At 49.8% G+C, this 27,608-nt stretch overlaps 2 protein-coding genes across 2 annotated transcripts; one reads left to right on the top strand and one right to left on the bottom strand.

Moving 5' to 3' along the window:
- Positions 1-1,247: 1,247 nt before the first annotated feature.
- THNSL2 (threonine synthase like 2) lies at positions 1,248-10,869 on the bottom strand. The gene is made up of 9 exons (XM_062624312.1): positions 10,775-10,869; positions 9,925-10,154; positions 9,061-9,255; positions 8,656-8,808; positions 7,730-7,960; positions 6,592-6,740; positions 3,847-3,972; positions 1,860-1,999; positions 1,248-1,744 (listed from the first exon to the last, which is right to left on the bottom strand). Exons 2-9 carry the CDS (start codon positions 10,145-10,147, stop codon positions 1,477-1,479), a joined length of 1,485 nt encoding a protein of 494 aa, XP_062480296.1. The 5' UTR covers positions 10,148-10,154; positions 10,775-10,869; the 3' UTR covers positions 1,248-1,476.
- Positions 10,870-21,126: 10,257 nt separating this feature from the next.
- FABP1 (fatty acid binding protein 1) lies at positions 21,127-25,665 on the top strand. The gene is made up of 4 exons (XM_062624326.1): positions 21,127-21,451; positions 22,884-23,056; positions 24,897-24,989; positions 25,535-25,665. The coding sequence occupies exons 1-4, from the start codon at positions 21,256-21,258 to the stop codon at positions 25,583-25,585; spliced, it is 513 nt and encodes a 170-aa protein (XP_062480310.1). The 5' UTR covers positions 21,127-21,255; the 3' UTR covers positions 25,586-25,665.
- Positions 25,666-27,608: the final 1,943 nt, after the last annotated feature.

Here is a 27,608-nt window from a genome sequence, read left to right as displayed (position 1 = left end):
GACCGGGAACCACAAGGTCTGGGGAGGCAGCTATTAAAGGTAATTGAGTCCAACGAGTATAACGTGTGCATCAACCAAAGGGGAGGCCCATGGTGGGGGTTATATGGGATCAGGGGTTCTCTTATGGGCACCACCACTGACTTCCTGCACTGCTCCCAGTGCAAAGCTACCCTTTGGGACAAGGTGATTGCTGAGGATGAGGCTGTGTTACTGCTTAAATGTATTTTGCTGCGTGGTCTGGCTCTTAAAATGAGGCGGACAATGGCCTTGTGAAGCATCAGACCACAGACATCACCAGCATTTTCTTCCCAACTGCTCAACCCATGCTGATAGTGTTAAAAGCATCCAGCATCCAAGCGCTGTGGGTTTTCGCATCACTTTCAACTAAGCTGTTTCCATCATCCCTGTTAATCGTGATGGAGCCACCTCGGAGGAGGCACAGGACCCTCCTCTCCCGCAGGGTTTTGGTGGGATGGAAGGAGGTGGCACGGGGCCACTGCACTGCGGGGGAACTGAGGAAAAGGCTGCCGAGGTGCCAGCAAGGTGGCTGGAAGCCCAGGCAAAGCTTCCCACACATTCTGCAGCATCCCATGCTGATTCACCTCACATTTACCCTGCTGAATGCCACTAAACCTTCAAGTTAATCCTCCCATCACAGGACTTCCTTTGATGTCAAAGGGGGAATTTTATTTGATGGCAAAGGAGGATTTTTTCCCCCTATGTAATTATTCCTTTTTTAAATTCCCCCCTTTTTAGGCACAAGAGATCCCTGCCAGATTCATGACTTGTGGAGGCAGCTCCCACACAAGGTATTTATATATTTATATGTACATGATGCAAACGTGGTACTGAAAGACCTGAAGTTTCAGGCAGAAGATAAGGGGAATTTCCCATTTCCTATTTGTTTCAGTGGAAACTGCCCAGGAAGAGTCTGCAGCAGGATCAGGACCAAAAGCTGTGAGATACGGCACTGGGAAGTAGCTCTTTAATATAAACACGTTCAGGGAAAACATCTTGTATTTAAGACTGAGCAAGTATTGATGCCTGGGAATGATTCCTGCCACTACTTAAATTACAGGCATGGATAAAACAGATCCACTCCAATTCTGCACGCACTTCCTGTTGAGCATCCCTGATGCTGCTGGGATTGCTGGGCTTGAACATCCCAGCATGGATGGGATCACTGAATAACCCTCAAGAAGCTGCCAACTGTGGGTAGCACTAAAGAAGCTTTCTGTAGTAGCCGGTAATGATGGAATAGGTGAGTTTATTCAGAGTTTCAATCAGTTTTTATGAACTACTAGGAAAAAGAGGATACAACTGCAGAGTTCTACTGAAAATGTTATGAAATAGTCTATATAAGTCAATAATTAAGTGTGTCCTTGCTAATAATTCATTGCATAGAGAGAGCATAAAACATGGCTCTCCTGGGAATGGAAAATGAGCCCTATGAGGCATTGGCCTTGCCCTGGTATCTCAGGCCTGTGTGACCCCCTGCCTGGTGATCTCCTGCTGTCCTGGGGATCCCAACCGACTGCTCCGTGCCTCCCACCGCTTTGCTGCAGCTTCAATCCGCTCCCTGAGCGCCTGTGCCCAGTCCTGTCCCCGCTGCAGGGGGATAGACCTGGCCTCCATCGCTGTTAAGGCAGTGATTTCAGGGGGGATCTGGGGAACCAGGCCAGCACGGAGCAGGGCATCCTGGAATTTGACTGCAGAGGCTGGAGCTAAGCAACACCGGTGCGTTCTGAAAGGGAAAGGAAAGGAAGAAAATGATTGATGTGAACGAGTCCTGAGCTGGAGATGCTGCAGGAGCAAGTGGTGCTTCTGCTCCCAGTGCTCCCAGTCGCCGCTGTTCTTACCTGTCTGGGTGTGAGTAGTGATAGTGAGCAGCCACAGCAGAGTGAGGACACAGCTGGTAGTGATTCTCCTTCCAGCAGCGCCGCATGGCTCGCACGATGTCCTCATCTGAGGCTGAGCATGAGCGCAAGGTCTCAGAGAGCTGTGGACCCAAGGGAAATGGGGAGGCTGGCACAGGGCATCACCATCCCAAGTGTTCCCAGTGGGGCTGGTGCTATGGGCACTCAGCAAAGCAGTTTGAGGTGGGGTTCCACAGGGACTGAAGGAAAAGGGGTTGCTGCTGGAGCTGGGGAATGAGGCACTGCTGGGAATGGATGGGGTGCAAGCAGGGGCTTTCCATCCCCAGGTGCTCAGAGCACGAACTAAGCTCCTCAGCTCTGCTTTGTGTTTACATGCTCGGAGGGAGTCTCTGAGGGCTTGTAAAACCCACCTCAGTTCATAGGCTCTTATTTCTTTTAATAATGCAGCTTTTCAGTATTTATCTTGTTGCTGCACAAGCAGGAGTGGGCACTGGGCAAAGGATGCTCAGGGTGAACAGTGTGTGTTGGATGGGAAGAGGCAGAGCTTTGCATCTGGCCCAAAACCTCCCAGTTTAAAAGTTCGGCTTCCACCTCTATTCCTGCTTTGTGCTTGTGCTCCCTTGTGCTGTAACACCGAGGCTGGATTGCAGCACCAAACCCATCACTTAAAGCATTACACAGGCGACTCCCAAAAAGCACCCTCAGTTTGTGCTGCCTCCTGCTCCGTGATGCCTCCGTGCTGGCGCTGCAGTGGACAAGGACAGCGTGGTTTCATATCTTACTTAAATAATTGTAGGTCTTTTTCATTAGTTTTTCAAAGAAGAAAGATGTTTCTTTAGAAAAATATAATTAAATGGGTTTTTAACATCTCCATGCACATACATAGATAGAAAACTTCTGCTCTCATCTCACATGTTTTTGGTTGGAAACTCTCTGCTATGATTTTTTTAATCCAAAAATAAGTTGAGAACAAGTGGTGGCAGTAGATCTCCTCATACACACACATAGAGTGCTGTGTGAATCTAGAGTTTTTAGTCTAGAGAAGAGCAGACTGAGAGGGGATCCCATCAATGCAGATCAATAGTTCAAAAGTGGGTGTCAGGAGGATGGTGCCAGACTCTTTCCAGTGATGCCCAGCAACAGGACGAGGAGCAATGGCCATAAACTAAAATGAAACAATTTCCACCTCAACATGAGGTGGACCAGCAAAGGAGGTGATCCTGCCCCTCTACTCTGCTCCCGTGAGACCTCACTTGGGAGTACTGGTGTCCTCAACATAAAAGGGACATGGAACTGTTGGAACAAGTCCAGAGGAGGCCACGAGGATGATCAGGGGATTGGAGCACCTCCCGTATGAAGACAGGCTGAGGAAGTTGGGGCTGTTCAGCCTGGAGAAGAGAAGGCTGCGTGGAGACCTCATAGCAGCCTTCCAGTATCTGAAGGGGGCCTATAGGGATGTTGGAGAGGGACTCTTCATTAGGGACTGTAGTGACAGGACAAGGGGTAACGGGTTAAAACTTAAACAGGGGAAGTTTAGATTGGATCTAAGGAAGAAGTTCTTTACTGTGGGGGTGGTGAGGCACTGGAATGGGTTACTCAGGAAAGCTGTGAATGCTCCATCCCTGGCAGTGTTCAAGGCCAGGTTGGACAGAGCCTTGGGTGACATGGTTTGGTGTGAGGTGTCCTTGCCCATGGCAGGGGGGTTGGAACTGGATGATCTTAAGGTCCTTTCCAACCTTAACTATTCTATGATTCTATGAGGAAGAACTTCTTCATGTTGAGGGTGTCAGAGCGCTGCCCAGGGAGTTGTGGAGTCTCCCTCTCTGAAGCCATCCCAAACCCCCTTGGACGTGCTCCTGTGTAACCCGCTCTGGGTGGCCCTGCCTTGGCAGAGGGGTTGGACTGGATGATCTCCAGAGTCCTTTCCAACCCCAGTGGTTCTGTGTGATTCTGTGAGTGAGGAACTGACCTTCCTGTGCAAATCCTCCGGCAGCTTCAGGCTTTTTGATGCGCTGAATTGCTCCATCAGCGTTTTTATCAGGCAGCTTTCGGAGCCTGAGAGCAGCCAGAGGACCCTCTCCACGTTGTAAGGCTCCTGGGACAACAAGGCAAGAGGTGAGCAGTGGAAATCCAAGCGCTTGTCTCAATGGCAGAGCACCTGTGTGGATTCTATGGTGTCTGATGAGGGTTGAGGTCCTGCTGATGCATTTGTCTTGGTGGAAGCGGCGGTGGGCTTTGTGCCTTTCCCCCTGCACATTTATATTCCAAGACAAGTCTTTGGGAACACAATGTCTTTCAGACCTCTGACCTGTCAGAGCAGTCTGGCAGTGACCATCAGATTGAGAATAAAACTAATAAAGGGATTACTGATAAATCTAAGGAGTGACCACATCAGTGCAATCACCTTGAGGAACGCAGTCTAATAACACACTGTATTTGAGAACCCGAAATATCCAGCTGTTTACTCAATGCTGCAGCATTGCAGCTCCCTGAAGGGCTGACCCATGATCTTTATGAACACACAAGGCACATATAAGACTTGACTGGCCTGTATGGAGCAATGGGTGTTGCAACACTGCAACAAAACTCGGTGCAAGACCATACAAGAGGGTCTCAATTCACTGCTCGCTGTCTCATTCTTGCACGCTCACACACACCAAGAAACATTAACCCAGGTGAATGTTCACCTTGGCCAGGAAACCTTGTAAGGATAGATAGGACAAGGGGTACCAATACCAAGTCCTCATCACATCTCCTGGGTCCAAGCATTGGTCTTGGTTCAGTTCTTTACACCTCTTAGCAGCTGGCAATGCCTATGACCTTTTGTCTCTTCATCCTGACCTACCTTAGTGAGTCATCAGGACTTACTCAGCCTTTCCTGTCCTTATCTGCATGGCTTATGGCCCCAGTCCTGTTCTTTATCTTCCCATCATCATATCCCAGAGCCTCCAGCCTGTAATCTTCAGTCTAGTTTGGCTGAGCCCTTTCCTTTAGGCTGTCCCCTGGTTTAGGCTGTCCTGAGAAGCTACGTGTCAGAGTGCTTGGACTGCAATGAACTGCTACTGGAGGTGCCTCCAGCACCCTCCTGACACAACTTCCTCCCATCCTTCCTTCTGCTGCTCCCACATCCAGACCTGTCCCTTTCCCCTCCATTCATACCAGCCTCATGGTTTCCACTGCAGAGCATTACATAGACATAGACACCAGGAAGTTGAACTGGGCCAGGACACTGGTACAAGCATTGGCCTTGCTGTTTAAGTCATGAACCAGCTCTCTGGTCTGATTTTGTCCTATGTCTCTGGAGTTGCGTAGGAGGGCAGGTCATGGTGGGGACTGCTCCCAGGGAATGTTTTGGCATGTACATACAAGCTGTGTGGTACTTTCTGACCTCAAGGCCAGAGAACAGCCCTTGGTTAGTTTAAAGTAACGCAAAGAAACAGCATCTGCTGTGATTCTCCTGAGATAGCTCCTTACAAGGCTCATTCATGCTGGACTTTCTGCTTCACCTTCATCTTTTCAGCTAGCATCTAATTGGAAAGTTTTCTCTGCTTTAGCTTAGTCTGCAGAAGAGGCAACCTAAAGAGCCTGTGCACTCTCCATCCTTGAAGGTTTCCAACACCCAACTGGCCAAAGCCCAGAGCAACCCAGTCTGACCTCAGGCCTGACCCTGCTTTGAGCAGGTCCCAGCTAGAAAAGCCCTGAATTCCAGCATGAATGAACTGTTGAACTGTGGAAATATTTGCATGGATGCTTCAGATGTGAGCTGAACCATGACGGGTGGAGAGGGATGTGCAGACGGGTCCACCCATCCAGCTCCTCGGGAATCTCTGGGCATCACCCCACTCAGCTGCCTTCCCTCATGATCCCAAAGTCTGGAATATAGCTAGTGCCCCAGGTACATGGGTTGAGAGTAGCCCAGCTACCCTTTGAGCTTTGAAGAGCTCCATAAATCCATGCCTCAGGAGGAAAGTCAAGCTGCAGACCACAACAGCCTGGTGATAGGGGCGTAATGACTTTTTGACTGCAAAGTATGGCAGTTCCCCCAGGCTCCCAGGTCCTCCCCGGCTGTTTGAACAGCTCTTGGAAAATCCAGGTAGCCTAAGGCCACAGTGATACAACACCAAGTCTTTGTCTTTCACACTTTGATCACTTGTTTGGAAGCAGGTCCAATCCCCGTGGATCACAGGGTAGGTATGAAAAGGGAGGTATTTGCTTCCAGGTGTTTGGTTTCTGTACCTCCATGACTTTTCATTTCTGAGGCCTTTGCCTGCCTGCTCAGACTTGTTTTGCTCTGAGCAAGCTGCACATGGCCATAGAGGAGGCATCTCTGGGCTTCCTTACCTTCTTCCTGGTCTCTTCCTTTCAGAAGCATCAACAAAGCCCTTGAGACATAATGGGATTTACAGCTTTCCAAGTGCTACATTCTGAGGAAACATCCCTCTCTTGCTAACCTTGCCCCAATGAAACCCCAGAACCAGCATTCCAGAATGAAGACTACAAAGTCAAGCATTGAGAAGTGAGGAAGAAGGCATTTGATCAATCTCAGCTCAGCAGTCCACAGCATAAATGCTCATATGAGTCACACCTCTTCATGCTTCACTGAGAGGCATTGCCAGTGGCAGAATTCTGCTCTCGTAAACCAGGTAGAACAAAGTACAAGGGGAAAAACATATCATATTGGATATTTTCCCATTTTGGTCAGTTCATTCCATACCTGAATATCCATGGCTGATGCTAAGGTAGGCTTCACGCTCTCTGACAGTGAGAAATCTCCATGTTGGACAGTCCTGTGAATGATGTCGTTGCTGTTCACCACAGCAACAAGGCGAACTGGGAGACCCATTTTTTGGGCAATGCATCCAGCTCGGGGAAAAAGAAGTGAAAACAAACACTTGATGAAGAAGCATTCAGAGGAGATTTAGCAAGAAGTCATTGTACAGATTCATTGGGCATATAGTTCCCAAGCAGATGCAAATGGCATTCCCTAGTGCAGGGGGCTGGAACTGCATGATCTTAAGGTCCTTTCCAGCCCAAACTATTCCATGATTCTATGACTCTGAGATACCTGGTTTTAATGTTTTGGTAGAGCACCAGATTATAAAGCCCAGGGATGAAATGCTTCACCTGCCATTGAACACTGACCCTTGGGCATCTCCGCCTTTGAAGGTGGATGGGAAGAGGACTGAGAGGTCAGGCAGTTGCTATACAAACAAGAGAGATGAAGCTTTTGGGCTCTTGCAGCTCATTAATGCTGCCTCAGATGGGCAGCCTGGAAGCGCAGTGAATGCACTTGGGTGCATCAAAACCTTTACTGCTCTCATAAGACACTTCTAGGTCCATTTTCTAGTGTGAGGTGTCCCTGCCCATGGCAGGAGGGTTGGAACTGGCTGATCTTAAGATCCTTTCCAACACAAACCATTCTATGATTCTATGTTTTTGGGATTGAGGCAATCAAGAACTCACATTTAGAAGGCCAGATTATGCAATAAAGAGTGGTTCTCTTGAGTGTACTCTATGCAAACCAGAGCAGGACTAGGCAGGACTCCACACAAAACAGAGCTGCAGTATTTTCCCTCCTTTCTGGATCAGACACATTTTATCCTTTTCCAATGTGCCCATCTTCAAGATAGCTACAGTCATCAAAGGGTGGTGTGGCTTTCCTGCACCTTCCAAATCCTCAGTGACCCCTGAATGACTAATAACCATCCATGAGTAATAAAACAGAAGTGGTGCTGAAGAAACCCTACCAGAGAGTGGGTGTATAAACAGCAATACACAGCATCTGCAATGTGCTTTTAGTCCATAGGTCAAGCACTCTCTTCCTTATCTAACCTATCTTTTTCCCTCTTTACCTGTGATATTTCCTCCTCCTCCTGTTGGCACAACAATTTCCACCACTGGCAGCGGGGTGGTACCCAGGGATGGGGCGCATTGGAAGTAAGCATAGAAATGGTGAGCAATCTGCACCATGATCCTGGACCAGTTGACTGAATTCAAGCTCATCAGATTGTATTTTCGGGCAAAATCTACATCGGCGAACAGTTCCTTGATGGGCACATCAATTTCATCGCTGTTCCCATGAGCTGGCGGAGGGAGAAAGGGAAGATTAGATCTGCCAACATCAGTGCATCAGGCACAAGGTATTTCTGCTCAGAAATGGGGTCAGCCTCAAGCCCTGCTGTGTGCTGCAGCTAAGGATGTCCTGAGATGCCCACCCGCCTTGGGAGCCAGTGGTTGAGCCATCCACTGCATGGATGCTGCATGGTTTCTGCAGACGTTGCACTCTAGGCTCTTGCTTATCCCAAGTATGTCTTAGCCAGGAAGGCAAATACCTGCATCCCCTATGAGATGACACGGTGAGACCTGGCTGAGCAGAGGCATCCATGGGACAGCAAAGAGCCCAGAGGTAATTCCTAACCATGGGGACAGCATGGTGGTAAGGGATGAGCCACCATGAAGATGAGGGGACGGGAGAAGGGGTGACCTTCAATCCTTCTAGTACCAAGAAACGGTCCTAATTCAGTGCAGCTAAACACCAATCACCTGCATAGAAGCAGCTCTGATCTATGGCCAGGAGAAAAGGAAGCCTTGAACCACTTGGTGATCAAACTGAGGATATGTGCTACAGGCTCCAGTTAGCCAGATATCTGGGCATAGTGACCATGGTGGCAATGACCTGGATGGCTGCAGCTACTAAAACTGCAACTCCCTGAGACTTCTAGAGTCATGGTTTGACACAGAAGAGCCATAAACTGGGCATTCCAACAGCAACACCAACCAGCAAAGATGTGGATGTTGTCTTCAATGACGGTGGTCATCTGAAGCTCTTGTATCTGGGTGCACAACCCCTTGGGCAGCAGAACAAAGATGTCTGTGTTCTTCTGTCCTCTCACGCTCTCAATGGCTGAGCTCCCAGTGTCCCCTGAAGTCCCTGTTTCGAGTGAGGGAGAACCAAGAAGAGCAAAAAGAATTGATGTGTCAGTCAAACCTGCATCACTGCACTTGAAGAATAAGATGCAGAGATGTTCCCTGAGATGCTTTTGGCTGGAGCAGCCACCCTGCCGTTGCCCACAGGCCATTCACCAGCCACCTATGAGGCAACATCACCCAGGGCTTCTATGGGGAGGGTCATAGGATGATGGCAATCAAGGTAAAGACCTCCCCTACACAGAGGCACACTCACCCACCAAAACAGTGACGTGCTTCTTCCTTTTCTCCAAGAAGTACTGTAAAAACTGCCCTGTACAGGACAAGGACAGGTCCTTAAACGCATAAGTAACCCCGTGCCAGAGCTCCAAAACATTCAGCCCATCTTTCAGCCTGGATAGATGGACGACATCCTTGTGTCTGAACCTGCTGAAGGCCCTGTCGACCAGGTCTGTAGGGAAGATGGTTAAAGGAGCTTAGATTGGGTAGAGGAACGTTTTTCTGACCCATGCCTTCCTGCACCATTCACACACAACCAAAGACTCTCAGTTGCTGGAGAGGTGATAGATACCCAACAACTTATTCCTAGCTATTGGGAGTAAACCAGCCCATGTTCATTGTGTTGGACAGCTGTACACAAGTAACCCCAGCCGATACCTGACACAATCAAAGCTGTGTTACAATATAAAACACAGGAAACCAGGATTTGCCATAAGGTGCTACTGCGGCAGAGGTTGTAGCTGCTCCCTGGTGCAGTGATAGCTGTTAAATGCTGAAACCACTAAAAACCAGTCTCAATGGGAGTGTGCAACAGCAGAAAGCCCTGGTGGAGGGCAGGTCTGGAGCACCCCGCAGCAAGCAGGGCCACAGCATCAGCTATCACTGTTGTAGTCACCAGAATCCCTATTTGCACAGACAGGACACCTTTTCCACAAGGTAGCAATTCCCAGCAAGGGGAGATTCTCCTCCCAGACAGAGAATAGGGTACAGAAAGCAGCAGGGAGTGATGCAGCAGGCTCCAAACTCCAGTGGCTGTGAAGAGGATGGAGCGAAGGCAGGCAGATGCATTGATCACCCCATTGATCACTCGCATCCCTGCGAGCAGCCGGTTGAGGCTCACCACTGAGTGTGCTCCGTGGGACCAGGTCAGCAGTGATGAAGAGGGAGCACAGCTCCTTCACCAGCTCCACGTAGGAGAGGCTGCTCCATCTCCGCAGGGTGTCCCGATCCAGAGAGGGGATGCGCTTGGGCATGAAGAGGCCCCCATCGGATGCGAAGCCGGAGAAGAGGGTCCTCTCGAAGTCGACGGTCCCTGCGCCTCCCCGTGTGCTGATGTACTCCATGGTGGTGCTGGGGAGACACCGCAATCACTGCCAAGGCCCTGAGCACCCCTAACTCGGAACAGTCCCGCATCCCAACCTTTGGGATGCTGTGAGGGGTCCCTGCCCATGGCAGGGGGTGGAACTGCATGGTCCTTTCCATCCCAAACCATCCTATGGTTCTATAGAACTTCCCACGCGGGCAGACAAATATCCTCAGGGAGGAAACCGCCTCCTCCCCCCAAAAGCCACAGGTTGCTGGAGTAGCCGGGGCTGGCAGAGGGCACACATGGTTTTGCAGGCACTGGAAACGCTGCCTGAGGTTTGCACGGAGCCTCCCGATCCCGCTTTCCCTGCGCCATTCCCACCATGCCCCGGACACACTCCCCGGCTTAAGCAAAGCCCTGATGGCGCTGAAGTCGCTGTGCAAGCACGTCATGTCCCCTGCGGGCTACTTGCAAAACCTGGAGCTTTAAAAGTAGGGAGATAAAGGGAAGGGAACGACTTGGGGCTTTTGAGTCTGCCAAAGGGGTTACACTAAAGATGGGATTTAACTCAGTGTAGGAAAGGCCGAGCTAAACCTCTGGATTCATGCCGCCAGAAGCCCCTTTTAACCCCCTGAATCCCATGAATCTCCATGGCTATTCCCACCTCGGACACTCAAGCAGCCCCTCGGCACGGCCACAACCTTCCTGAGCCCAACGCAGAGGCAGGGAAAGCAGCCACGAAACTCACCCCCAGCACTTGTAACCGGGCAGCCTCTGTCTGCACTTGTGCTCACGGGAAACTTCCCCCCCGTTGCCACAGGTCAATGTTCCCCTCGGCGCACTCGGTCCTCCCACACCGCTTCTGGGAATGGGAATATGTGGGAAAGATGGAGTTGAGCTGCTCCTGGTGCGGCCGGGCAGGAGGCACAGGCTGCAGCAGGGGAGAAAGCTGGTTCAGTGTTAGGAGTTAGGTTTTAACCATGAAGGCGATCAAACAGGGCACAAGGAGCTTGTGGTCAGTGTGACCCCATTAGAGCTCAAAGTACAGCTGGAGAAGCACTGAGATACACCTGATTTAACCGTGAGGTTGGGTTTGAAGCTGAGATTGAACCTGCTTAAAGCAGGGTTTGGGTGGGAAACCTCCAGAGGTCCCTTCCAACCAAAACCAGTCTGTATTCAGCTGAGACGGTGAGGCTGGGATGTGATAACAGCTCTATCCCACCGTTGGGGAAACTGAGGCACAGGACAAAGAGGGGGCATACGCAGGGCTGTGTAAAAAACTCAGTTCTCCTTTGCAGGGAAGGGCTGTGCATCCTTTTTCTTACCTTTTAGCTTAATAAAGAAGTGTTGTTTGAAGGAGAAGGACCACAGGACTGGTGACTGCGTGGACCCAGGGTGCAGGAAGGTAAGATGCTGAGGTACAAAGCATGGCTGGTAACAGCCAGATGTGACTCAGGAAGCCCACATCTGCAGTGAGGGATACATGACTACCACAGCATCAAAGTCCAACCCAACACACAATCCTTCTTTTACTCCCATGAGTAACCAGAGCCATGAGAAAAGTCTCTGGTAGAGAGCAGTCCAGTCCTTTCCCTGGGCACTGATATGGAAACTGGCTTTTCTAAGCCCAGCACATAAAAAGCTTGCTCATTTTCTGACCACCTCTAAGAAATCAGCTAGAAATGGAGCTACTTGCCTATACTTCTATGTATTCTATCTCCCAGCCAGCCCATATCTCCCCATTGCAGGGAGATCTCTGTGTTCAGTGTTTCTCATCACATTGCAAAGATGAAGCCTGAGCCACCCAAACCTGCTGTAACCCCAGGGTCCTCTCTGCACCCACAGCCACCAGGTCCTCTTGGCACATTGGCATGTAGTGGGATGCTGAACCTGTAACGGGGGTCCCTTCTCATTCCAGATGTGCATCCAAGTCCTTCACAGGGCACTAGAAAGCACAGGCAGCAGAGCTGGACCTTGTTCTTCACAGATGATGTTTAGATCAATGGTGAAACCTCACCAGATCTATCCTTGGAGTCACCAAAAGCCTCCAGGGTCACTGGGCAATGTCCGCAGGATGGAGCCTTAGCTCCACATCATGCTCCAGTGGCAGCTGACACAATACTCTTCAAGTAGCATCTCTGGAAAAGAAACAGTGAAATACAAGAAAATACAAAATAGAAATGAATATAATCAACTAGAAATATGCTAAAAGCTGCAGGATACAGCACTTTGCCTCCTCTGACCTCTCCCATGACAGAGTGCCAAGGTGAAGTCAGGATCTTCTTCCTTTGCAGCAGTCTCTGCCCATGCAGAGGCAAAGCAGGCTTTGAACCCAGCTCAAATTTAGGCTCGAACAAGGAAAGGATCAAATCCATGGGGAAAGCTGCACAAGCTGATAGCTTTTATTGTTAATGTAATACTTTAATATCACCAATGAGCATCTGATTGTCTCCACAAGGGTTACACAGCGCATCCTCCCTACTCCCACCACCATGAGACTTTATGCCTCTGGGTATTCATTTACCCTACATCTAACACTTTCAATGTGCACACTACCTGTGTGAGACCACTGATTCATCTAATGTATGTATTTATTTCATGTCAAGAGCTTATAATGAAACTTAGGAACCCTTTAGCATTAGAACCCTGCAGGGTGCATATGGGAACCCTGCAATAGGAAAATGGGTTAAATCAGGTCACTCGTTGCTTCCCATTGACAGAAGGAAATGGTAGCAGGTCTGTTGCCCCAGCTTTATCTATGTCCTGGGCCTATCAACAGTGATAGCCCTTGCTAATGAGGTTATTGATCGGTGCTTTGATGCTAGGGATTGCTTATGTGGCAGCTATGAGTGAGTATAGAACATAGGGGGAGCACGTAGGACATGTACTGGGATGACAGAGCTATTCACTGGGAGGGCTTTTCCCATGTTTAGCCCTGCAATTTCCATCCATTTGAGTTTAAAGTCCTATTGCTTTAATATTACCTGGATCTGTAAAAGGAAGGACGGGAATGGAGGCCCTGTGCTGCTGCTGCACACCAGCCTGTCAGGGCTCATCCACTGCAGCAACAGATCCAGAGCTGGAAAACGTAATAGCCTTTAATTAACCTGGTCTTACTCAATGCCTCCATATTCCTGCTGGGATTTGCACTTCCACTTTGGACCTTGCCTCTTCCTGAGCAGTTCTGACTCTTTGGACTCGCATGTCAGGAATCGGCTGTATTTGCAAACCTTAGCTAAGGCTGCTCTCAGACTTTGCCAGCTCTTTTAGTTGTACTGCGTCAGTTTTCATCCCTCCAGGTGGAATTTCCTCAGCCTTTCCCTGCACAAAAGGCATGGTAAGGACCAAGGAAGCAGAAGGGCACATACAGCACATGTTCCTGCACACCTTACCCCGTATTTCAGGTCTCACCCAGAGCATTGTAGCACTCACAGGAGAGCACTGAAACACTCGGCTCTGTGTTTGCTGAGCAGCCTTCTCTCCTCTCCTCTCCAGCAATGGCCCCCTTCTGTGTCCCAGGCACAAGCAGTGCATTGGGTTTGGGTTCCCTCTGCACACACCCAGCAGAGCATCCCCAGGGATGGGTCCAGAGAAGGGCACTGAGCTGGTGCAGGGCCTGGAGCACAAGTGTGATGGGGAACGGCTGAGGGACCTGGGGGGTTCACTCTGGAGAAGAGAAGGCTCAGGGGGGACCTGATGGCTGCCTACAAGTGCCTGACAGGAGGATGGAGCCAGGAGGGGCTGGGCTCTGCTCCCAAGGAACAAGGGATGGGACAAGAGGAAACGGCCTCAAGCTGCACCAGGGCAGGTTTAGATGGAGCTGAGGAACAATTCCTGCCCCAGAGGGTGCTCAGGCATTGGAACAGGCTGCCCAGGGCAGGGCTGCAGTCACCGTCCCTGCAAGTGTTCACACAGCGTGGAGACGAGGCCTCAGTGCCATGGGTTAGTGGTGGCCTCAGCAGTGCTGGGCAATGGTTGGACTGGATGAGCTTTAAGGGCCTTTCCAACCTATTTGATCCTCTGATTCTACGGGGACCGCAGGCTCTGGCAGCGCCACCAGTGCATCCCCATGTCACTAGATGGCGGCAGCGCCTCGCATCCACCAAGGAATGTTGTCCTTCCACCAGCCCGCCCTCCCCTCCCTCCCTCCCTCCAGCTTCCCGGCCGTGGATGCACAGCATCCCACCGGGATTTCAGGCAACAGCCAGGAAACCCCTCTCCGAAGAGCCCCATTTGGGAGCCGAGGAAGAGGAGGACCAGGCAGTGTCCTGCAGCAGGCAGCCAGGCTATGGAGCGGGGTGAACCAATGCAAAAGCTTGTCGGGGTGAGAAAGTGATTGCTTATGTTCACCCCATCTTCTCCCTGGGGTCTATCACCCCCCTTCCAGGAGGGTCTCTCATCCCCTGGGTGTCTCTAGAGCCTAATTCTATGGAGAGACTCAGAAAGGGGCACATGGAAAGACCCCCGGCCAAGAATGCACCCAGTTTAGTACAAGAGCATCACATGAGATCAGTCAGCACAAAAATCTCATATCTCCCTGTTCTGTCTCTGCCCATGAGTTGTCTGAAAACCACGCACAAACAGCAGCTTTCAGACCTATAAGGGAGCCAAGCAATGCCAGGCAGGTCCAGTAAGCAATAAGGATGTTCGGGGTTTTGCAATGCCCTTTACCACCCCATACAGACTGCTTCCAGTGGGAAGTGTGTTATGTTGTCTGAGAGAAAACACATAAGCCTGTCACAAGGGGTTGCTGAAGAAAATCTGTGTCTCCTGCCTTCTCATGCACAGAAGTATGAACTTTTACAGCGAAAACAGAGAGATTCCAGGGACAAACTGTAGGGGTTTGGCCAGAAATCAAAGTATTTCAGTTCTGCCTTTCTCAGAGGCAGACCCACACGTAGGTGAGGTTCCTAGATCTATAGCAGGAAGGGGGCTGTCTGCATCTGCACAGGCAAACATGCACCCAGAATCATTTGTCTGAGCCTCGTGTCAAGGAGCTATAAGGCAGAAATGTACAGTTGTGGATGAATTAACATGCATAGAACTGCCCCGTGGTTACAGCGAATGGGGCTCTTTCCCCCTCTTTCTAGCTGACCTGAGATAGTTCTACGTGGGACAACACCTTTTCTCACCTACAAACATACACACACACTTCTCCACCTCCACTTGTGGTGATTTTGCAGGGCAAGGAGCTGCCAGCACATCGGCTGGGTTCAGTGCTCTTTCCTCACCCTGAAGTCTTTCACAACAGCCTCAAGGACATCCCTGTTGTGGTTTGGGTCTTGGAGACCAAAGTGCAGGACACACTTGTAAAGGCAGAGCAGAAAGGGAGTGTGAGGGTGGGATAGTGCAGTGCTGGCTCCTCTGTTGGGACATTGAAGACTCTGTTACCTGGAGCAGGTTGTGCAATCTGCTCGTGCTGCATCAAAGTTTGCATTAAACCTCAGGGATAAATTTTATCTCAATGTTTGCAATCCCATAGGATGTGGGCTCTGTGACAGCTCATTAGGGACCCAGTAAGGAAGAGGCTGTGGAGGCTGAGCAGTTACAGCTCATTTGCTTTATCACCTTCTCAGGTGACTTTGGGAAAGTCAGTGTCTATGTGCTCCATTATATGGAAAGCAGGGATACCCGTGCTCAGGGAGGTGCTTGAACTAAAGCAAACACAGCAGCAGCATCAAGTGGGACATGCACAGTGGCAATCTAGACTTTATCCACAGCTCTGGCCTTGCTGGCACTGTGCTTGTTTCCCATGGAGCATCCCCCTGGCCCTGGACCTCCTGAAATCTCAGACCTCATTCAGCCTCAAAGCAGTGTTCTGCCTCTGCATTGCACCTGTGCCATTGCTTTCCCCAGCCAAGGAGCACCATCTGGTAGGGAAACTCTTGGGGGTTTTGTTTGGACTTTCCCTTATGTTTAAACACAAACTGTGGTTGTATATTTGGCTCAAAGAGAGAGGAACAGTGGTCTATGGCACAGAGCATCCTCACGTTCAGTCTGGAGTGGTGAACGTAGAAGAGTGATGATCACCCCTGAGGCTCCACTGGGTATCATGGGTCTGACACACCAAGTCAACTGCTTTGACAGTGATATTACATTAATGAAAAGCCATTTCAGGGAACATGACATCCATACAGTGCGTGTGTGTGGTGAGATGGGTTGTGCGTCAGGACTCACGTGCAAACAGCAGGGCACGCACATGCACAGGCTCCTCCTCATGTCTGTATGGGCCTGAGAAGCTCTCCTTGACTAATTAGCGGCAATCTGCTGGTAGCAGTTATTAAGTGAGCTGCTGTGATTGATAAATGAAGACTGGGGAGAGCACGGGCCAGCTGGAGAGGTGACAGCCAGGACTTGAGTTCATCCAGCCTCTTGGAGGCTGCTGCTCTTTGCGTCCCATCATGCAAGTGTACACTTGGCCGCATGAAGGTTTATGTATCCCCGCTGCGTATCCATGCACCTGGGTCAGATGGAGGCATCTGCACTGCAGCCATGTGGTGGGGTGAGATGAAACCCATTTGCATTGGTCAAATGTTCGATGCTGTGCTTTGTGGGGCTCTTCCAAACCTCCCTTTATTCAAGAACATTAACTGAAAATGGCTCCATTTCTTCCCCTGCCCTGGTTCAACCTAGTTCCATAAGCAATGAGCACCATTTCCAGTTCCATAAGCTGGACAGTGGCATGGAAGACATCATCCCACCAAAGCTGCAAGGAGAGAACAGCAAGGCAAAGCTCCATGTGCCTGGGAAGAGGCAACAGCACCACGGCACATGTGTTTGAGGCAAGAACATGGCACAGCCAGCAGCTTTATTCCTGCAGCAGGACAAGACCCCATCAGTAAAGGCCAGCTCTTCTGCAGGCTCTGCTCCCCACATGATCATTGGTAAGCAAAGCTAAGCCAGTGATAGGTCTCATGCTATCAGTGAAACCATTGCCTTGCCCTTGGAGAAGCAGCACTAAGCCTTTGCTCCTTTTTGGACCTTTGTAATCAGATGACAAGAGCTGATTCCTCTGCTGGATTTCGGCATTCATGGAAAGCTTTATCAAGCAGCAGCTCTCTGTACAAGCAGCTGCTTTCGGCACTCTTATCAAGGCTCTGATAGTGGAATATCTAATCTAAGCCAACATGAACTGGCGCTTGCATGTCTATGGCTTGGAAGTTACAGCTTGGAGGCAGCCAGGAGACTCTGATGGCCATTTCAAACAGAGAAACGTAATGGGAAGGGTGCTGAATTTCGTCTCAGTGCTGTCTTGGTAATGCAGCACAGTGAAAACATGGTTAAACCAAGATGATCAGGGGGATCGCAGCATCAGCACCATCTTCCCCATCCCATCCAACCTTTCCAAGCAATGCCATCATTTGGCCCGCTGAAGAAACCTTTGTTCCTCAAGGTTAAAAATAACCTGACCAAAGATGTGAACCGTGGGCAGGAGACCAAGTTCCCAGGTACAAGTAGAGCAGAAATAGGAACAACCAAGCAATAATACAGGTTTAGACAGAAGGAAGTCCACCTGGGGATCTCTGATTGGCAAGGATGTGACCAAGCTCTTAAAATAACTGGGTAGGAGTTCTGGGGTGTTCAGCTGGATCTGTATTAGGGAAACCCATGACTGAATCAGCAAAAGCCCTGGCTTGTAGCCTGTCACATTTGGGCTAAGCATATCCTAGTGTAGAGCCCTGCCTCAGCTTCCCAAAGCACTAATCTGAAATCAAAGTCTGGGAAGTCACTGGTGGAACACCGTTCACTATACCAGGTTGTTCCAAGCCCTGTCCAACCTGGCCTTGAACACTTCCAGAGATGGGCCAAGTCCTTTTCGTAGTTCAGAACTTGAGAGTTCTACTTCAACCTGGAGGATGCAGAGAAGGATTTTTGCTGCAGGAGTCCTGAGACTCAAAATCCTGTTCCCCAACACACCATCCAAGTTGTCAGGAAGCAGTGCATGCAGGAGGGTGGTTTCCCAGTGCGCTGCAGACACTGAGTGAAAGTGGGAGCCAGGACCAGGAATCCCAGGGAAGGGTTGAGGGAAGAAGGTGATAACAGCTTCCAACTGCTCCACGGGCAGCTGCACAGATGATGGGGCCAAACAGTTCTTGATAATGGCAGATGTAATAACACGAGTGCACTTTGGGAGGTTTGGGTTAAGCATCTCCTTCAAGAGGGGGGGTACAGCCCCAAGATGGGTACCCAGACAGGTAGAGCAGGTGGGGTTTGAGATACAGCCAAAGCCATGGCTGAGCTGACCTGGTGTTGGTGATGCTCTTGCTTTGAGCCAGAGGTTGAATCAGTGGCATTCAGAGGGCTCTCCCAGCCAGCATTTCCCTGATTCATCACCTTGGGATGTAAAGCAGAAATGATCCTACACTGTATTTCCAAAGCAACTTAAGCACAAAAGTACCTGCTGGCTTCCCACAAGACCTTCCTCTTTTCTCTTTCTACAAACCAGGTCCATGTTTTGGGGTAGGTATTTAGTTTTAACCAAATGGTCAATTAACGTGGCCTCGTGTTAATGCAAATCAGGCACACGTTCCTCTTCCTAGAAAGATAAATTGAAGTCATGTTTGAAGAGATCCTGGTGGGGAGATGTACAAGTATTCTGAACTTTGCTGTTGAGATTAAGGTTGTCTCACCTGCTGTTTGCTCATCAGGCCTGCCTAGATAATCATTACCTTGGCCAAATTTCATTCTGTGAGGGCTTCTTCTAAGAACTTCTGCATTTCTTTACTGGGGGATGTACCAGAACATGAGTCCAACAGAGCAGACAAACCAGAGAGGTTTTATCTTTGATCATTGATTGAAAAATCAGTTGATTGCAATTCTAAACTCGCCAGCAGTGATCCATAGTCCACATTTATCCAACCCACCAAAGCTGGGAACATAGATATGTCATAAGTAGAAGAGGATACCTGCAGAAAGCAGCTTTGATCTCAGATGTGTGTGGGGCTGTTCAGCCTGGAGAAGAGAAGGCTGCGTGGAGACCTCATAGCAGCCTTCCAGTATCTGAAGGGGAGCTATAGGGATGCTGGGGAGGGACTCTTCATTAGAGACTGTAGTGACAGAACAAGGGGTAACGGGTTAAAACTTAAACAGGGGAAGTTTAGATTGGATATAAGGAGGAAGTTCTTTACTGTGAGGGTGGTGAGGCACTGGAATGGGTTGCCCAGGGAAGCTGTGAATGCTCCATCCCTGGCAGTGTTCAAGGCCGGGTTGGACACAGCCTTGGGTGAGATGGTCTGGTGTGAGGTGTCCCTGCCCATGGCAGGGGGGTTGGAATTGGATAAGCTTAAGGTGATAGAATAATATTCAGGTGTTTTTTCAAGTCTGAACCTCCTTATCCATCATGTGAAGAGAGGGGACCTGAACTGCCTGGAGGAGCAGGAAGAGGTCCAGGGCAGGAATGCCTGGGAGGCACACATGTGCTTCCAAATGGCTCATGGCCAGAGGACATGGTGAGGGGCAGGGAGCTGCCAGCTCCATATGCTGCCAGGACCCAGCCTTAGAGGTCAGTCACCTCCAGCCCTATGAAGAAGAAGCTGAAAAGGGATGTGTGGCCCCACATGACCCCAGGTCATTCACCCAGCACAGGGAAAACATGTCATGCAGTTCCCAAGGTGATGTCATTCCTGTTGGAATGTGAGGGATAAAAGGGATGTTTGGGAAACTGCTGAATCAACCCACCCTCCATGTGTGCCTCTGAGCCTGCCTGGCCCCCTCCATGGTGCGCAGGGGTGATGTTCCCTATGGATACCCTCCAGCAGAGGTTTTCCCTCTCCTGCCTCATCAGGCTGATGCTGCCTGTACTAATTAACCAGAAACTGAGGCTGAATGAAGCCCAGCACTGTGCAGCACAGAGAGATGAGGTGGCAGCAGCCCTGGGCTGAGCCTGCTCCTGCAGGATGTGTGGCTGCAAACGGCTCTGACAGCATCTCTGAACTGGAAGGAAACAGAGGGGTTTTTGCATTTATCCATGATTTCAAAAGGCCAAAGGTGCTGTGAGAAGGTAGAATGGAAGAGTTGCCAAGGGGAGAAGGAATGTGAGTGAAAAGGGGGGAAATCCCTGAGCTGGTGACTTTGGGAGGGAGGAGGAGTTCATTGGAGCAGAGCATGAGGTGGGAGCAAGAAGCACAGCCTGGGAGTCCAGACCCAGAGAATGGCTGCCCTGAAGTCACTCAGCAACCCAGGATGCTCAGCCAAGGGGACCACACTGGATTGGAGCCCAGCTCTGAGCCCTGCTTTGGAGGAAGGAATGAGGCTCAGCTTGAAGGCTGCTGCTGGCCCTGCTTTCATGATGTGGCTTTTGGCAGAACCATGGCTCTGAGGGCCAGAATGATCCTTCTGTACACGACCGACTGTGGCTCCCATGGGGAAAGGAGAGGGAATGGGGGTTATAGTGGTGGCTCCTGGCAATAGCCTCAGTAGGTCACTAATGGCACCAGTCCATCTAATCCACACGAAACCCCTTTCTTTGAGGCAAGGCCATTAGTGATGTAGTCTGAATCAACCTGCAGCCTTCAGGATGAACCAGGTGAAGCCCAGGATTTGATTTTGAGTCGTGTTTGTTCCTTAGGAGACAATGATGAGTGGTAAATGCTCCATCCCTGCCAGTGTTCAAGGCCAGGTTGGAAGGAGCTTGGGCAACATGGTCTAGTGTGAGGTGTCCCTGCCCATGGCAGGAGGGCTGGAATTGGATGAATTTAAGGTGGTTCCCAACCCAAACCATTCTATGATTCTCTGATTGTAATGGCAACTTTGTGACTACTGCTGCATCTGGGTTACACCAAAACCCACTGCTACAGTGGACCGCGAGGCACGTGAAGGAGTGAGCAAGCCAGTGTGCAGCCACTACTCCTCATGCCAGTGCTAAAGACCCAGCATATCAGTGAATAGAAACCCCCTGGAGCCATAACCCTAATCTTCCATCACTTTCTCCCCTTCCAGAGGTGTGCTCCCAGGTGATCTGGCTTGTTCTTTTGATAATCAAGCTCTCTGAACACTTTATTCCCCATTTGTTTATGGATGCCACGTTGCTGCCTCCATAAAATGGGCTCATGGGATTTCCCCTGCCCCCACGTTGTAAATCGAGGTCCGTCAAATGTACAACAGTTTATCACTGACCATTGCCCAGTCTTGTGTTAATGTTTGAACATGACCATAAAACAAATACATCATCTTACCTCTGACCAGCCTTTAAGGCAGAAGGACCTTATAAAACCAAGCTCTGCTCACCAGCAAGGCACCTTCTCTTGTGTTGGGAGCACAGAGAGCCTTTCCATCATGAGCTTCACTGGGAAGTATGAGCTCCAGTCCCAGGAAAACTTTGAGCCCTTTATGAAAGCCATAGGTAAGTACCTGCATGTGCTAAGTGCTGCTTTGCCTCTTCAGGTCCCACTGGTGTTTGGGAGTCCCACTGATGCACTGATGATGCAGATTGAAACCATCTCTCAGATTTCCTATTTCTGACTGTCTTCTTGCAGTTGTTGGTTTTTTTTTTAATGGGTGTGCATGGAGATGTGATCTCAAGATAGAAGAGAAAGCATCTCCCTGGCTGGTGGCTGGAGGCCAAAGATGCTGGGTGAAATACATGGCTTGCAAGAAAATGGTCCTAGCAGGGTCTGCAGTCACAGCAGAATGCTGCATTCATGGGATAACCCAGTAGGACCTGGGTGGGTCAGGGAGACTCCATCAAGCTGTGATATTTCCTTTCTAATCCTAACTCTTCAATGATTCTATGGTTCTATATTTGAAGGCCAGCAGGGCATCGCTCAGCCCGTCATGCTGCTGCTCAGCGATGCCACAAAGCACCAGATTCCACCATTCATCAGAAAAAGCATAGCATCACCATCGAATGGTTTGGGTTGGAAGGGACCTTAAAGCTCATCCAGTTCCAACCCCCTGCTGCTAGAGCAGGTTGCTCCAAGCCCCATCCAACCTTGCCTTGAACACTGCCAGGGAAGGAGCATTTGCCACTTCTTTGGGTACCCTGTGCCAGTGCCTCAGCACCCTCACAAGGAAGAGCTTCTGCCTAGGGTCCAACCTGAACTCCCCCCTTTTCAGTTTGAGTCCATCACCCCTTGTCCTATTGCTACTGACCCTGATGAAGAGATTGATAAAGAGACAAAAATAGTTGGGGTTTTTAAATGCTTAATGCTGAATGTGTGTGACTACATTTCCACCCGTGTGCATGCCAGGGAATGTGTTCCCACAGGGATTCAGGAGACTGCACTATTTCTGCACAGTTACGTGCTGGAGGGGCTCTACCTGTCAGACCAGATTCAGGCTTTTGGAGAAGACTTCAGTGAACTGGTTCTGAGGGACACTGAATCAAAACCCGCTTGGTTCTCTTATCCTGCCTCTATTTATTCCATTTTCTCTGTTTGCCAGAGGAATGAAGAAAATCAGGATTCTTTCTATCTGATGCTTAGGCAGGGAAGAATCTGCTCTGCTCCCAGCCAGGTCAGTGAGACAAGGGAGATGTCTTACTGCCCACACATCAGGATGACAGTATTTGTTATTCTTCTTCTCCATCAGACTCAGGGCTATGTGACCTTTGGGAATCATCATCATCATTGCAAGGTTTTTCCACACTGGAATAGAAATCCTTTCAGCTGTGCATCCCCAAATCCTGCCACATTCATTCATTCACTTGGGGATTGGAACTGGATGATCTTAAGGTCCTTTCCAACCCAAACCATTCTATGATTCTATGGTTCAGCAGCAGTGATGTGCTTACTGATGGCTCCAAGGTTGACTTAATGTCTCTTGTTCTTGGGCAGGGGTTCCCGATGAACAGATCCAGAAAGGGAAGGACATCAAGAGCATCTCAGAAATCGTGCAGGATGGGAAGAAGTTCAAAATCACAGTGACCACCGGCTCCAAAGTGATGCACCAGGAGTTCACCATCGGGGAGGAGTGCGAGCTGGAGATGCTGTCAGGGGAGAAAGTCAAGGTGGGTGGTGAGCTCCTCCTCTGCCAGGGCTCAGGGACATTAAATTCCCTTGCCAGCCATTCCCTCTGCACTTGAGCAAAGGGAATGACCAGACTATGGGTGTTAAAGCTGACACAGGGAGAAGACCTGAGTAGCTCCGCAGCCTGGTTCTGTCTCTCACAGTTTGCACGCATGATTTCATGTAATGGGAAGGGGCTAATAGCTGAAACCAGGTCTGCCGATGTGACACCACTGCCCTGCTCCCTGCAGGTCCTCAGCAAGCCTCTTAGGGACTCATTCCTGAAAGTGGCAGCACATTTCTGAGCCACCCTCCTGAGAACCTCAGAGCCTGAGACTCCAAAGTTGCCACCTCTTTGTTTTTACATCGCAAGCTCCCCAAGCAGCGCTCATGCAGATGAATCCCTGCCTTTCTAAATTCAGTTTCTTGCATTTCTCCTTCAATTGCCAGTTTGGAAGTCAGTGCTTTAACAACCCATTTGTAATGGGGGGGGGGGGGCTTTTGTTTTTTTTCTGACAGCAAAAGGTCTGCAAGATTCAAGGTAGTGAAGGGCTGACTTTCTGTCATGTTGCAACACAAAATACACCCCCGCCTTTTTGTTGACTTAAAGGTAGTGCAGGAAAGTCAGCCAAGAAACCATAAACCAATAAATCTTTCCCTTGACATCCCAGTTGCTGGTCTCTGCTAGCTTTTTCCATTGCTTCTGCTGACACTGGGTGAGAGGATTTGGCAAGGTGAGGAGTTATCACCCTTGAAATCAGGCCAGCTCCCATTCATTAGTTTGCAATGGCTCCTAAAACATCAAGACAGCGCCACCAGCATTATTGCCTCTCACCTCTACCTCAGGAGGAGATGATATTGCAGGGATAGATGAAATCAGGAGGGATGATCATCAAGGAAATACCCCAGGGGTCTCTGAGAGCCGTACCGGCTTTGTGTACCGTATCACAACTTCCAGCATCATTGAAGTCCCTTGGGCATAAACTAGGGGGAAACAGCTATTAGAAGAGTTTCACCCTCCATCAATCAGCAGCTCAAGGGCAGATGAACAACCCTTATAGCTGGACAGGCAGAGGAACAGAAATGGGTTTGCTGGGTTATTTATCTGAGTCATATCAATGATTGCTGCCCTGGAGGTGCTGGTGCTTTTATACGTGCAGCTCCTGAGCGCTATAGACCCAGCAGATGTGCCTGTCCTTCCAAGAGCTTTCCAGCCATGAGTGAGTCTCTTAAAGCTCATTAAACAGTTTCCTACCTTGATCAAGACTCCCCCCATTGCCATGCTGTCACCCAGTTCCCTGTCACCCCATCCCAAAGGAGGTTGCTGCAATAGGTGCGTGATGGACAGGAGATGACATGTCCCAGTGTCCCAATTCTTTCCTTGGAGGTGTGCAGCTCCTCTTAGTCTGGGTGTTGCGTGAGGAGCTGCCCCAAGGAGCATCAGGGCAGCATCAGCAGGGTGAAGATCCTTCCTTGTTCTGCCCCAAAGCTCATGTGTTTGTGTGATGCTAAGGGATGCCAAGGATCTCTGCTCTGGCATATATCAGTACGTGAGTGAGTCGCAATTAGAAGGGGAGACAAGTAGGTACGATGCCAAAACCACATCCCAAAGTAAAGATCCACACCCCTGTTGCATTGCAGTCACCATCAGCACAACCCTCTCTCCTCCTCCTCTCAGGAAAGCCAGAATCACCTGGAAGCAGCTTTCCCCAGGCAGTCTGCAGTAGGAATGGTGGCAGCTCAGTGCAGAAGGAGCAGGATAGGATCATAGCATCATAGTTTTGGGTTGGAACTGAGATGGTCTCCAGCAATAACATGAACACCTCTGTCTCCTCCTACCAGGCTGTTGTTCAGATGGAAGGTAACAACAGACTGATTGCAAACCTGAAAGGGATCAAATCCGTCACCGAACTCAACGGAGACACCATCACCCTTGTAAGTGTAGAAGAGGACAATGGCTGATGTAATGGTGCATACAGATGCCTTTAGTGTCTGGCCCTGGAAAGCCTATAGAGACACTGGGGACCTTAGGGAGGTGTGGAGATGAGCACGCAGGCTCTGCAGCCAAAGTTATCAGTTGGCCAGGCACTGAAGGCAGTTTTCCATTATAGTCTGATCCCAAAAGTCCTCTTCAAGATGCCAGTATCCATTGATTAACAAAGTTACATGTAATGAGGGCACATTTTCACCCACACAGAGGAAGAGATATGTGTGTGGACCTGGGACTTTTAAAGGAGAGGTGCATCAGACTGGTCCCAGTTGAAGGATGCCAGCTTATCTCTACCTGCTTTGGGGTACTCATGAAGAAATCCAAAGCTTTAATAATTCGGTTTATAGGAGATAGACTGGGAGCCAGTCCTGGTTTGATTTGTAAGACCAGACCCTTTCCAAGTAGAGTTAGGAGGCAAGCACCATGATGATCCTTATGGGTTGTTTCCAATGATTCTATGAAAAGCTGACACTCTCCATCTGTTTTTCAGACTATGAACATGGGAGACATCACCTACAAGAGGGTCAGCAAGAGAATCTAGAACACCCCCCCCCCTATCATTTTACTGTGTAAAATGTGTCCATTAAAGTAAAATTTGTATTAAAGGCCTTTTCTTTATCATCAGCCTCTTCACTGTCGCTATAAAGAGATGCAACACTGAAACTCACACAAGCCTTGGTAGAAATCAGGCAACAGGCTGAGCCAAGGCTCTGCTGATGTTGGTGAATGGAGCTTGACAAGGGCAGAGGCTCAGAGCCATTGAGTGACCCGCTGAGATGTGCTCTATGATGATGGGCACTCTTCCTGGTGCTGGCATCCTGCTGGGAACGTCCCGGGGGGTCACCACTGTCTGGGTGGGTGGAGGAGAACTGGGCAGGGAAAGGGCTCTGTTCCCTTTCCTTACAAACGTGGATAAAGTGACAAGATGAATGGCAGGGCCAAAGGATGGGGCAGGTGCAGTGGGCTCAAGGAAATGGTGGTGGTCCTGCCTGGAAAAATGCCTTGGAAAAACAACCAGCATGGAGACAGTTCAGGTGTCCAAACCACCATTTCCTACTGCAACAGGATCTGGACACTCCATCCCCATCACTTCCCCACACCTTCTCACCAGACAGCGCTCAGGTATCCAATGTGTGTCTCACCCCAAACCACGCCTGATAAGTTGGGCTGAACTGGAATTGAACACTTCTTCCAGGGAGAAATGCAGGTTATTTTTGTCCTGGTGGGGATGGACACTGGTTGTTCACAGGGTAGGCACAGAAGGAGCATCAAAGTCACCCCCACACTCTTGCTTGGTGCTGCAGGTTGGATGGAGATGTGGTTTTCTGATGCACGTAGGAGAAGAAACTCTCTTCTCAGCTGTGCTTGGACGATGACTGGGAATTGGCACTGGGAAATGGGTGTATGACTTGTGTGATATACTTAGCTGGGAATATGTTCTTACAACAGCTCAAAGCTAATCAGGGTATTAGGGAAACACAAGTGCTTCCTCACCTCCTCCTGCAACCTCAATACGTGCCATTAAAGCACCAATTTGTCCTCAGCTGCATCTCTACCATGACTCCTCTCTCCTCAATCTTTGTGTTTCATGTTGACATAGGGCAAGGGGGAATGGCTTTAACCTGCCAGAGGGGAGACTGAGATAAGCTCTTAGGCAGAAGCTCTTCCCTGTGAGGGTGCTGAGGCGCTGGCCCGGGGTGCCCAGAGAAGCTGTGGCTGCCCCATCCCTGGCAGTGTTCAAGGGCAGGTTGGACACAGGGGCTTGGAGCAAGCTGCTCTAGTGGAAAGTGTCCCTGCCTGTGGCAGGGGTTGGAACTGGAGGAGCTTTAAGGTTCCTTCCAACACAAATCGTGTTGTGATTCTATGACTGATTCTCATACTGAGAACTGAACCAATACAGATTGTCACACTGGACATCGGATGGGCACCTCATGGACAAATGGAAGGGCTTAGCTCAATCACACCTAAAAAGCAGATGTTGTCTCCAGCAAATTTATCTCAGATCTGGAGAAACATCAGTAAAACCACTGAGACATTTCACAAAGGAAAAGCCCTGGGTCTGTTTTCTTGCTGTTCTGCTGAGGAACAGGTAGGGGATTCTTGAACAAACTCATCCCTTTCCATCTCTTGGCTGCCACTGAAGGTGTGGAGCCAACCAGTTGGATTTTGAGATAGACAGGCAGCAAAGACGTTTTTATCTAGAAATCTAAGCATTGCCCTTCGACTATTCCTTCACTCCATTGGCTGCCCACTGGCAGCTGGTCCATGGACTGTCTGTATTTTGCCTAGTGCAAAATGGATTAAACAACTGTCAAAGCTGAAAAGCAGCACTGAAAGGCATTGGAGTCCCCAGCTCACTGCTTCTTCAGTTAGAGCAATGAACACAGACAGTGCACCACACCAGTGCAACTGGCTTCTGGCACGGAGTCATCCCCTGACCATCCCCTGCCATCACTGCAGTCATTTCCTGGTTTTTAACTAAGGAGACTCATATACGCTTATTAATTTATCTGATGTAGGAATTGCACTAAGTCTCACGTACAAAGTGCCCACAGTTTGATGTG

The sequence above is a fragment of the Pezoporus occidentalis genome, unplaced genomic scaffold, assembly GCF_034315485.1.
Source record: "Pezoporus occidentalis ecotype Australia unplaced genomic scaffold, CSIRO_AGI_Poc_V1 ctg265, whole genome shotgun sequence".
Taxonomy (NCBI): Eukaryota; Metazoa; Chordata; class Aves; order Psittaciformes; family Psittacidae; genus Pezoporus; species Pezoporus occidentalis.
Note: the sequence above shows the minus strand (reverse complement) of the source record. Positions and strands in the feature narration are given on the sequence as shown.

Bases quoted from the DNA above. Each gene is read 5' to 3' on its own strand.
- THNSL2 (XM_062624312.1), bottom strand. From the start codon at position 10,147: ATGGAGTACATCAGCACACGGGGAGGCGCAGGGACCGTCGACTTCGAG. The intron at 3,973-6,591 runs GTATGGAATGAA...TTGTTGTCCCAG, and splicing joins CATCAGCCATGGATATTCAG to GAGCCTTACAACGTGGAGAG. The intron at 2,000-3,846 runs GTCAGTTCCTCA...TTGGGTCCACAG, and splicing joins CGGAGGATTTGCACAGGAAG to CTCTCTGAGACCTTGCGCTC.
- FABP1 (XM_062624326.1), top strand. From the start codon at position 21,256: ATGACCATAAAACAAATACATCATCTTACCTCTGACCAGCCTTTAAGG. The intron at 23,057-24,896 runs GTGGGTGGTGAG...TCCTCCTACCAG, and splicing joins TGTCAGGGGAGAAAGTCAAG to GCTGTTGTTCAGATGGAAGG. The intron at 24,990-25,534 runs GTAAGTGTAGAA...TCTGTTTTTCAG, and splicing joins ACGGAGACACCATCACCCTT to ACTATGAACATGGGAGACAT.